Source organism: Falco biarmicus, chromosome Z (assembly GCF_023638135.1).
Source record: "Falco biarmicus isolate bFalBia1 chromosome Z, bFalBia1.pri, whole genome shotgun sequence".
In the NCBI taxonomy this organism is placed as follows: Eukaryota; Metazoa; Chordata; class Aves; order Falconiformes; family Falconidae; genus Falco; species Falco biarmicus.
The window spans coordinates 29,242,678-29,254,917 of record NC_079311.1 but is presented as its reverse complement, the minus strand read 5'-3'; the positions used below and the strand labels follow the sequence as shown (position 1 = coordinate 29,254,917).

Sequence of the window (12,240 nt, the reverse complement as noted above, 5' to 3'; positions counted from 1 at the left end):
TCTAATTAAAAACACTTCACTAACTATTTTTTGGGGGTTTTAAATGAAAACTGTTCTTGAAACTAACTGCACAGAAAGATTGTTCTAATATTTTTTCCCCCACAAAGGGTTCATTTATATATTTTGTTTACCTCAGATCCATCAACTTTTGGTGGTTTAGCTTGAATTTGTTTCTTCTCTCTAGATGTGTCAGACTCTGATTCTGACTGAGTGCCTGACTCTGAACCAGAGTCAGAGTCACTGCTGCCTGACTGGCTGCTGCTTCTGTCACTACTGCTTCCAGAGCTTGAACCAGATCCAGAACCTGATGCTGACCCGGAATCGTCATCTGATCGGCTGCAATGAGAAGTTAGTAAGATATTACACAACTGCCAAGGTAACAGATTAAAAAAAAAAAGCTGCCTTAGATTTCACCTATAATTCAATGGTTAAGTCAGACCAGACAAATGGATGCAGTCACTTAAGCTGAGATTAATAATGTTAAAAATAAACAAGGAATTATCAGATACTCTTTATGAAGCTTTAAAAAACAAGATAAAGCAGGAACATTCAAATTTATACTAAGAAGTCAAGCAAGGGAAATAAAAGTGATAAAAATGTTTCTTACCCATGCAAACTTTCTACCTCATAATGTTTGTTTAGCTCCATCAAACCCTGTACGTACACACACACACACGTGTTAACTGTTAAGTCTACTCCACAAAGACCTGTCCAACCAAAATACAAGACTGAAAACGATCTTTATAGACCAGTACTCCTTAAAAAAACCCAACCAAAACCACTTCAAAGCACGTAACTCTAAAGAAATAAATAAACAGCTATGCAGACTCTGTTTTTCTCTTAAAATAAAGCAGCAAAATTCATCATACAGACAACTGCTGTCCCTGGTGTGTCACTGATAACTTTGTCGCTGGTGGCATAACTTGTGCCAAGGCATCTTCCTTGGCATATACTTGAGCTGCCAGATTATTCTAGCTGTATACTCATGTTATGACAGATTTAACATACTTAGAAAGACAATAATTAAAAAATAAAATATTCATTTTTTGACCATTCAGAAAACTTAAAAACATTTGGGTTTCTACACCAACTTCAAGAAGTGGCAGAATTAAAACTTTAAAACATTCCTCATTAGGTTAATACTACCACGTTTAAAAGACGTCACGATTAAAACGTCATAATTATACCACCACAGAGCAAAATAATTTCAAATTATGTACATATTGACTGCAAACACTTACAGAGTAAACATGAAGCCAGAATCAAAAACGATAAAACCAAAAGCTGGTATCAAAACCCAGCTGATCTCAGCCAGCACAATTCATCTGGCTGACAGTCAGCTGGAGGTGGAGGCGCAGGGGGAGAAGGCCAATTTATCATCCTCTGCTGTAGAACATACTTAATTGACAACATTTCAAAACCACAAAGGAAGCAAAGTAGCTCCTCTAGTTTTTGCTAAAGCCAGCAAAGCTGCACCAGTGAAGAAGAAATGAAGCAATTAATAAACAGACTCCTGTAGACTGCACCTCAATCAGCCATCTGCAACTGTTGACTTTCTTGAAAGAGAGAGATACAGGCAACCATGGTGAAGGTTGGTTTGTCTTCAGACAAACTGTCTTCAGACCAAAGAAGAACCCTTGGTCTGAAGGGGTTTCCTTGCACCTGCTGAGAGGAAAACAGGGAAGCAACAAGGCTGCTCCCAGACTTCCTATTTCTGTCATCAAAAGCTTACTTCAGGCATGATGCTATAGCACTAACTTCACCTGCCAAATAAAGCAGAGGACCCGCTACAGAACACGACCAGACTTTAAACTGTTTACCAGAAATTAAGGGCACTCCATGACGAGCTTCCAAAAATATTTTATTTGTAATAGTGCTATTGTACACAAACATTACCTTACCTTTAATGCTGGGTAAATCAGATCATTATAAAACAACCACACTTCTCAGCATAGCAAAGTGGTGTAAGTAAATGTCAGGGGGACTGTGGAGGTCAACACTAACTATAAATGAAGAGAAATAGAAGGAAATTTATCATGGAGAAATCTTGAGGCATGTAAATACCAGCCAGACAAGTCCCAGTGACAAAAAGCCACCAAAAATGTGTAAATCCTATATAGCCTTGGAGGCGGGGGAAAGGAATTAAATAATTCCATCCAGGATGAGGCTTCCTCAAAGAGGGCAGTAATAATCTCGATTACCAAATCTAAAAAAAGATGTAGAACACTAAGCCATAAGGGTGGAAATTAAGTTAGCTTTCTATAAAGCAGTAAAATATTTTATACACACTAATAAAATGCTAACCATAGGTTCAATGGCACATACAGCCAGAGGCAACCAAAACACAGCACCTCTTTTCTAAGGTAGCATGGAGAAGCTGACACTGGAATAAGGCATCTTGGTCTAACAACTTGCCAACGTTAGGAGAAACATGTAAACTAGCTACAGGATAAAACCTGGAGAGACCAAAGGTAAAAAAAAAACCAAAATTCCAATCTCCTTAGATAAGTAAGCAAAAATCATGTCAGTTAGACTCAGAGTTGATGGGAAATTCTAGGCAGTTTGATCTTCTTCAACACAAGAATAAAGTGTTAAGTTCAAAACCAAAAGGACTAAGACAGGAAAAAAAAACAGTCTAGTGGATAATGCTAGCTGCTCTGGAGTTGGATGCAAAAAACCCAACTCATTCCAAATCTTTTCCTTTATGAATAGATCAGCTAGCTATGATTTAAGTTCTCCATTAAGTAATACCAACGTATCAACAGATGTGGATCATACAGCATTCACCATTCAGGCAAAACACAGTCTCCTTATCTTGCCAACTAACTTGCGATAAAGTTGGGAGTCTGGGAATAAATTCCCATTAGGCTTATGAGCAGGACCAGTAAATTAAGAGCTATTTCATAAACTCTGCTTCTCACAGACTGGCTTGAGTTGGAGAAGAGCAGTTAATCCAACTGCATATCAAATAACGGTAACATCTGACAAGAATAAAAATCTTAAAGACACTATTCAACCACGTTACTAACAAATGAAAGACTACAAAACAAACCTGCAGGTAGAAGGTAAAGGATGGGAAGAGAAAGAAAGGAAATTACAAGAAGCAAGAAGAAAGAATAAATAAATAATAAATGTTCACCACAAGTGATTTAGGGCTGTCCTAATGATACCATGTACAAAGGACAATGCAGGACTACTACCATAGACTAACAGCTAACTGGTACACAGAGACAGAAAACCGGGGGGGGGGGGGGGGGGCGGCGGGCGGGGAAGAACTTATGAAAAGGCCACAGCATCAATGTCTTACTAAGCTGTCTTACCTCACAGTGTTTAATCATCACAAGGAAATGGGAAAAGACAAACTGAGTAGCAGCAAGTAGTTTTAAAACTAGGAAAACATCAAGGGCTTGCTAAACCATTTTGAAATCTGACAATGCTATGGCAGTATTCATACATGCTTAAAAGAAGTTTGAAATTAGTAAAAAGCACTACAGAAGTCCAAGCACACATGACTAGTCTATGTTGAGCAGAGCTTAATTTCAACTTTGATCATGCAAATTAATACAGATAGGTGACATTACACTAGAGTTTCTGCCTATATACTTCCTCACGTGCACCACAGACTCCCAGAGGTCTTGATGCAATTACAGTGTATACAAAAAAATAGGTAAGATTAAAAGATCTAACTTCATTTCTACTGAATTGTTAAGAACTCTCCTGTTCACTGGCTACAGGACAAGGATTTGTTCTAATACTTGTTTCTTCAATTCTTCACTGATGTTTTCTATGCATCCCTCAGCCCTGTTTGCTGACAAGGAAATGCACTTCAGTTTGTCATGGCTGTCTTCCATGCATTCTTAGCCATTTTTATAGCACCAAGAACTACATTCTCCATGCCATGTGGCATGCCCTGTGATGGCTTCATACTATTGTTAGCTAGTATCTTCGGGCACAGTTTACACTTAAGGCAAGGTTAATTGTTAACAAAAGTGAATGTAAATACATATTTCAAATATATGTATTTGATAATTCCAAATATCTGGGGTCCAACTTCTTGTCAGATGCAATTAGATTATTGTTGCTTTTTACCTTGCAGTGTGGCTGACTAAGAGCTTGTACAGGAGTAGGACAAGTGTCAGCTCTGCTTATTTTCTTGTTGTTTGCTTGCATTCACAGTATTAGCGTTATCTTCAGTCCACTGTTTAGTACTGCTGACCTTGAAGATTAGTTTCTAGTGGTATTTGTTTGTTTAAAAAAATTTGCTGACCTTTTCTATGAAAAAAGTGGTCACCGGTGGTATGCTACCTAGCTGACATTTTTGAAAAAGTATACACACTTAGTGTACCCCTCCCTATGAAGGGAAGGAAGGTGACATTTGAACTAGGTGAAGGTGACATTTGAACAGTGAGAAAGCAACTGCTTTCGAACAGATACTCATACTATGGAGATAGATTCTGAGAACAGATGTTTGGAAAGGTTTCCATCGTTATATGAATTTATTGCCAAAACCCATGGATGTCACCTATAAAAGCTGTCATATCTGTACACTTAAAAAGTTGGAGACGGAAATTTCTAACCTGTTTAAAAATCTTCCAACAAGTTTCAGTGCATTTTGAACCCATTCGTTAAAAACCTAAACCTGCAACCTCTTCTGATTATTTTGCATGAACTAACTGACACTAGAGCAGAGGGAAACTTACTAGTCAAATTTTGAGAACAACCTCTGTATCATTAGCTGATGGGATTGCAAAAAATTAATATGATTTTGTATGTGCAGTCAACAATGCAATTCTCCCATTTGGATCCACGTTATCTTTGTGAGGTATCTTTTTCAGCTACACCAGCCATTAAAACCAAGTACCACAATAAACTAAACTTAGAATCATACCTTCAAACCAGTGTATCACTGGTGTGTTAAAAGTGTTAAACCAAGATTTTAACAGATAAGAATATTCACTATTTTTTAGGGAGTGCAAAAAGGTTTTTTGGCATTAACAATGTAAAATATTTTCAAATATTATTTCATCTTTATCTCATCCTTTTAAAATTTCTAGGGTTTATGTCTGTTTTATAAGATAGGTATTAGTAAAGCACCACACGTATATAATTTACACATGAACTATACATACATACATACATCGGAGGTGTGTGCTCAAATATTTTTTTATCTGTGCAAACAAAAATTTTGGAGACCATTACACTAAGGGATTAAAAAAATCCAAAAGATGTAATGAAGCCTTCCTTTTCCCCAACTCAGACACATTAAGCAAGCCTTGGCTATTAGAAATGAACTTAAATGTGTAATCAGTTTCATAGGATTACCTATGACCCTCTTCCACATAAGCAGTAATTCAGATTAAATCCTAGTATGAGAGATGCTAACCCTAAAGTAAGGATGCAATTATTTAAGAAAAGGTACACACATTGATACACTCACATGCATTCAGGAAGAAAATTTACATCTGTCATCTCCTCACTGTAAAGGAGGAACTCAGGAACATGGAACTAAAAGTTTTCCTTTAACTGCTCCTACCTTTGCTCTATAAGTCAGCAATTTTCACATAACTCTGAATGATGAATGATGTACCACTTACCTATAGGATAATGTACTTATGTTTATCTAAAAGTTGGGAAACGTCCAAGGACCCTTATTGCTAACATGACAGATGTACTAATTGCTAAGTCCTTAGATTTGTCATCTTTAAAAAGGCTATCTGGTCCTAAGTTCCTGTTGTTTATACAATATGGCAAAGACAAGTGCTTAAATCATGGTCACTAGTGAGATTAGTGAGATATGTAAATGAGTTCCTGGAATTGTAATGAATATGTAAACGATTTCCTGGAAAGTTAATGAATAGTATGAGTTGCCTGTATGAGGAGGGGACTGAAAAATCCCCTTGGTGTGCATGACTTTGGTGGAGCGATCCCCCATGCATCCAGCGCTGCCGAATAAAGATAACCTCCACTCACTCTAATATTGGTAATTGATCAACTCTAACAATAGCACAAGCAGCAGAATGAGCTACCACACTTCGAAAACATTCTTCAGTCCTCACCAATACTCTTGTAGAACCCTCACCAGCAGTGGATGTTAACTCTTCTGATGTTTTTATTGCTACCCTCTCTGATTCCCCCTGTGGTGTCATTATTATCCATAAAAGGCACAGACTCAGCGTTTTTAAAATCCCCTGTTTTCATGAACATTCTAAAGGGCCAGTGAAGAAGTGGAAGAAACAAGCACAAGTGAACAGGCAATATTTCTAAAGGACTGTTGTCTTCAAGTATAAAACAGTGCAAATCAATACCAAATTTAGGAAAAAAATTAAACAGATCTCAAATGAAAAAGGGGGTTTTAGTAGTTTTTAATTTTAGTACACACTGCATCGTGACATACTCCAAGTAATTTTTCCAGATGCTTAAACTGCTATGTGGTGTAGTACCTTCTCCCCTTTCCCATGGAGCATACCATTGCTGACAGGACTAAGAAAAAGGGCAATGGCATGCAGAACTCCTATTACACTGTAGTGCCTACCAGCATCACTGAAAATTTAGAAAGCTTGTTTGCCAGAAGTTTTAAAATGTAATTGTTTGAGTTTTTGAAGTTCATAGGCAGAGATGTACAGAATACAGAAGTTTCATATGAACTTTCAGGAGCTCAGATGACATTTTCTTGATCCACTGAAATGGATACCCTAACAGCCACCTGTAACAAAGCAAAACAGTCATAACCAGCTTGACAGAGGTCTACAAGTTTTTCAGAGCTTGAAGAGAAATAATCTCTTATGTTAAGAAAGCGTATCAGCAGAATTCCAGAAACAGTTTAATCTTCCTTGAAGTGGAAAAGGAAAGGAGATACAAGCTAAGAAGAAAACTTGTATTTTCTCTAAATAATCAATGGAAGCTAGCATTGCAAACCAAATGATAAATGAGAGAATTTCACACTGTACTAAAATCTGAATTTTAAAATAGTTGCTCCATTAAATACAAACCCTGTCTGATAACAAGACAGTTTACTTGCATTAAAGAAACAGAACCTAAGTTCTGTAATAAAGATGTTAAAATATAAATTCAGGGAGATAATAGCTGTGAGGTAGTCTTAACACCCTTGGTCACTTTCTTTTCCACCTTTGTCTATGGGGTTCTTTGATGTTCTTTGTATTTTCTGAAGCATAGTCTATAAGCAATTCCTTCCCTAGCTAAAGAGCTTTAAGTATTGTCTGATGTAGTCTAGCTAGGGTCCATAATTTGACTAACTTTTCTTGCAATGAGTAATGCCCACTAGTCCAAAGTAGTACCACTGACCTCCACAAAATTAATCACCTGAACTGGCACTACTAATTACTGAGATTCTGGCATCATATCTCTAGGTGTAGGATGCAAGGAACATCAAATATTTCATCAACCAAGGACTGGAATACTGTCTCAATTACTTACCTGTCAACTGCTGTCTAATGCCGTTACATAAATATTATCTCAGGAACAGCAATTCTGGTCCGCTGCTTTTCAGAGTTCCCCTTAACAGAAAAGGGGAGGCAAAGTGCATTATTTATTGCCAATTTCTCTTCCTGTATAGACCAGGGTCATTGCCTTTCCTTAAGATGCTGTGCTGGTTTTGGCTGTGGTGGAGTTAATTTTCTTCACAGTAGCTTGTATGGGGCAATGTTTTGGATTTGTGCCGCAAACAGTGTTGGTAGTACAGGGATGTTTTAGTTTTTGCTGAGCAGTGCTTACACAGAGCCAAGGCCTCATCTGCTGCTCACTCCACATTGCCAGTGAGCAGGCTGGGGATGCACAAGAAGCTGGGAGGGGACACGGCCAGGACAGCTGACCCTACCTGACCAAAGGGATATTCCACACCATATGACGTCATGCTCAGCGTATAAAGCTGTGGGAAGAAGGAAGGGGGGGACATCTGGAGTTACAGCATTTGTCTTCCCAAGTAACTGTTAATGGTGATGGGGCCTTGCTTTCCCGGAGATGGCTGAACACCTGCCTGGTGATGGGAAGCAGAGAATAAATTCCTTGTTTTGCTTTGCTTGTGTGCACAGCTTCTGCTTTACCTATTACACTGCCTTTTTCTCAACTCAGTGAAACTCACTGAGTGAGTTTTCTCACTTTTATCCTTCTACTTCTCTCCCCCACCCCACCAGAGGGGAGTAAGCAAGCAGGTGTGCAGCGCTTAGTTCCTGTCTGGAGTTAAACCATGACAGATGCTTTTACAGTTCAGCAAAAGGCAAAAGTGGACACTATAACCACCATGCTGTGGACACCTGAGGTACAGTAAGAGTACAGGTTCAGGTACAACTTAACTAGATTTTTGCCTATGTATCTCTATCTTCTTCGCTGTACTGAGTCTGGCTGAGCCGCACAGCAGCCCTCACGGCGCTGTGCCTTGTGTTGGCAGCTGGAAAGGTGGTGGTAACACACCAGCGTTTTGGCTGCTGCTGAGCGGCGCTCGCACAGCACCAAGGCTGCCTCTCCAGCCTTCCCTCCCTCCCCCGCTACCAGCAGGCTTCGGGTGGGCAAGGTCCTGGGAGCGGACACAGGCAGGACAGCTGACCCAAAGTGACCAATGGGATATTCCACACAGTATGATGTCTGCTCAGATATAAAAGCTAAGAGAAAGGAGGAGTGTGTGTGCTATTCATTATTTATGACATTTGTCTTCCAGAGCAATGGCTATGCGTGCTGAAACCCTGCTTCCTGGAAAGTGGCCGAACACGTCCTGCTGCTGGGAAGTAGAGAATAACATCTTTTGTTTTCCTTTGCTTCCGCATGTGTGACATTTACTATTGCTGCATTAAACTGCCTTTATCTTGACCCACAAGGAGGTTTTTTTTCCATCTTATTTTCTCTCCCCCCACTGTTCTGCAGAGGAGGGGAGCGATTAAGAGTGGGTTGGTAGGCACCTGGAAATCAGCCAAGGTCAACCCACCACACTCCTTCCAAAAAAGCCTGAATAAAACTGTAAAGAGAAATCTCCACCATTTTCAGGCAGCTAGCACAAATTACGACCTTTCTGTCTTTCCCTCACCCTTTCCATAGACAGTCAAGACAGTCTTTCTGCAGGACAATCCTGAGCAGGAGTCTATCTTCTTCATTCAACTCTTCTGCTAGAAAGTCATTCATTCCTTAAATATAATCACAGAAACAGTCCGCATACAAGTCATTCTCAATTCACCTGTGTTTGACAAATTTATCCTAATACACCCTGTCACACTATGTCCTCCCTTTGCTGTCTGGTACTGCTGACCTCTTCTAACCAACTCTAAGTTGTCCTTGACTTGCTTTCCCCCCCACCCCCACATTCTTCACTGATGAAGGTCTTCCAAGAAACCAAATGCCAACAGAAAGTATAAACAGTATGAAGACTAAAATAGGAGCACAGATAGAAACAACAGGGCAAAGCAAGTTAAGCTACAGAATACAAGTATTGTACACAGAAATACAGTATTTGCTAACATTAACTGTTGAAGGCCATTTGTGCTTTTTTAGGCACTTGACTCCACCACTCAGAATAGAATTTATGCTTTTGTAAGTCCCTCTTCTAAGAGTGTGTTACATAAGACTTCTTCCCCTCTCCAGCTCCAAGCAAATATATAGTACTTACTAAAACTGACAACAACAAAACAGTAAAATGGAAACAGTATTATGTGTTTAGAGGTGTTCCTGATTAAGAAACCTTACATTACATTCACCGTAATTTGTTCAGAAAAATAAACGCCCTCACAAAACAAAACCAACACAAATCTAAACAAAGACAGCAGTGGAGTACAAAACAGTGGAGCATCATAAGATATGGAAATAGAAACAAACATGATGGATAAAGCAATAATGATTATCTCTTTGGTACTGCTGGAGTTAGACTTATTTTTCTACCATGAGAACAAACCACAGCAATGATGACAAAGTTAGCTGTCAGTAATAACTTGCAGTAGCAGGCATACAAAAGTATATACTACAAATGAGTAGCATGTTTTCAGGGTGGGATTTCTACATGAAAAAGTATAGTTCCATGTATGCTGACAAACTCGGGTGTAAAGTCTAGAAAGAGTACCTTCCAGGAGATGTAGTCAAGAAACATCTCTCACACCTAGCCCTTCAGCCAAGTAGCTACATTTGTGCAGCAGCACATATCAGATATAATTTGGTATGGAAGTTTGACACACTGAGGTAATTTTGTCTGTCCTGTTTTATAAACACTGTCTCTGGATACTCCCTATATAAGCAAGACGAATTTATGCCTGAATGTAGTATTTATTAATAAACAACTTTGCAAGAAAAGCAACATAGCTTAATGAAAGTACTAAAGGAAATAATTTTTCATGTTTGTTTTTACCTGATGTTTTTCAACCCTCTCAAATACCTATGCAATGAAACTGGATAATGCTTTGGGGGAGATGAAAGGCTTAGAGACAAGTCTCTGAAACAGATTAAAAGCACATATCTTGTCACAGAGTCATTAGTTCTTTTTAATAATCTTAAATTTACCTTCACCAGCTTACCCCTTAAAACAAGGTGCCTCTGACAGGACCACGCAATGAGGAACAAAGTCTGCTGATTTACACAAGACCCTGGAAAGACAAACCCTAAGATAGAAAGCTACATAAGTCACATTGTAAAAGAATGAACCGAGCTTTTAGACTCCTGTATAAAGTCTAGGTTAACAATGGATCAAGAGTGAATTCATTCACCTTTTTTACCTCCTACGGAAGTATGAGAAGCCTCCTGACAAAGTCTTTAGTTTTTACTTGACTGTCTTTTGTGGTCCACAGACTATTCAATTCACAAAGTGAATTAAACTATTAACATCAGCTTTCAAGTGTGTGAAGAATGGTAAAAGTGTAAGCAGCTGCTTTCTATAAAACTGGGAGTACTATACATTCCTGCCAGCTATTTCCAGATAAGCTGCACTGAGCGTATCCCTTTTTACCTACAGAGAAGGAAGGTTTGCTCAGGTGCTCTATACCTTGTTCTGCACGAAACATAGGAAAAGCAGAGATGCTAAATCAGATTCAATAGTGTTATTCAGTCATCACCAATATTTCACTTGTGCAGACACTGTCCTACCTGGAGTTTGTCTTGCAGTTCAGGTATAACTGCCCTTGCTTGCTGATTAAGCTTTATTGTTACTAACTAGAATGTATTTACTCATATTCAAGTTTTCAACAGAACGCTTTCAAGAACACTGCATGAAGATGCTTTACTTAAGTCAGCACCTCAAGAGTATCATAAAGTTTGTGTCTACACTCACTTGCTGTCCAGATGAACAGTATCTGTGGTATTTCACCTTGAATTACTAAAAAATATCCCAGAGTAGTAATTTCAAGTAAACAAACTGGAGAGTAGACGCCACTGTAATTACTACACAGAAATCAGAACATCAACCAACAAGGTTAGGTAACAGTGTTTATGTTAGTCTCCAGTTTCCATTATGTTTGGCTCTAATACTGATTTATAGCTTCAGAGGATGCTGAAATAGGCAGGAAAAGTCCAAACAGTGCAGCCAGTTATTCAACCATGAAAATACAAGAGATGCACTTTTCCACCTGCAGCAAAACAGAACTTCAGGCTCAACACCTGCAGCAAGAGAAAGTTTTCTGCTCATCTACCAGACAGATGAATAGATGCAACACTGGAAAGGAGTGCAAGAGCATGGCAAATTAGCCATTTCATTCACACACTTAAGAAATAACTGACCTCCACAGCCAGTCACAGGGAGTAAAGGACGGCTATAATTCCTTACCACAGTGCTGACCCAATGCATAAAATCAAACATTTACAATCAGTCCCTTCTCCAGCTCTCCTACTTGCTGAGGATACTACAGGCTTTCCACAATTTCTGCCAGTCACTGTGTTCCCATTAAACAACACAACACAATATCCACGACACCATGTATTTTTGTAAATCCAGCCCTGATCCACTGCTTCTCTTAACCTTCTGAAGTAATGACAGCAGCTTCCCTACATCAGGCTATACTGAATTGTTATTAAGACTACTGCACCAGAATGACAGCCACGGAAGTTTACACCAGACAATAAAAGGAGGTGAACAGCTTTACTGCACTTGTAAAGTAAAACCACTTTTCAAAGATTTCTTATCATTATCACGAATGCCACTGGTTAGATTATTACTGTATTGACCTTTACCTCTTCTTTTCTACATATTCTTGAGAGCTTGACCCTCTTTGCAACTAATTCCCAGCAGCAATTCTCAATTGCTTTCTTCACTTGTTCCAC

The 12,240-nt window shown here is 38.9% G+C and overlaps 1 protein-coding gene across 7 annotated transcripts in view; it reads right to left on the bottom strand.

Moving 5' to 3' along the window:
• Positions 1–12,240, bottom strand: part of CHD1 (chromodomain helicase DNA binding protein 1) — a 58,701-nt gene that overhangs the window by 41,609 nt on the left and 4,852 nt on the right. For 5 of the 7 annotated variants that reach the window (XM_056325711.1, XM_056325707.1, XM_056325706.1 and 2 more), the window contains 2 exons: positions 10,506–10,589; positions 132–336 (listed from right to left, as the gene is read on the bottom strand). In XM_056325711.1, coding sequence (XP_056181686.1) covers positions 132–336; positions 10,506–10,589 — 289 coding nt within the window. The remainder of the gene's footprint in view (positions 1–131; positions 337–10,505; positions 10,590–12,240) is intronic. The other 2 variants (XM_056325708.1, XM_056325709.1) reach the window with 2 other exon arrangements.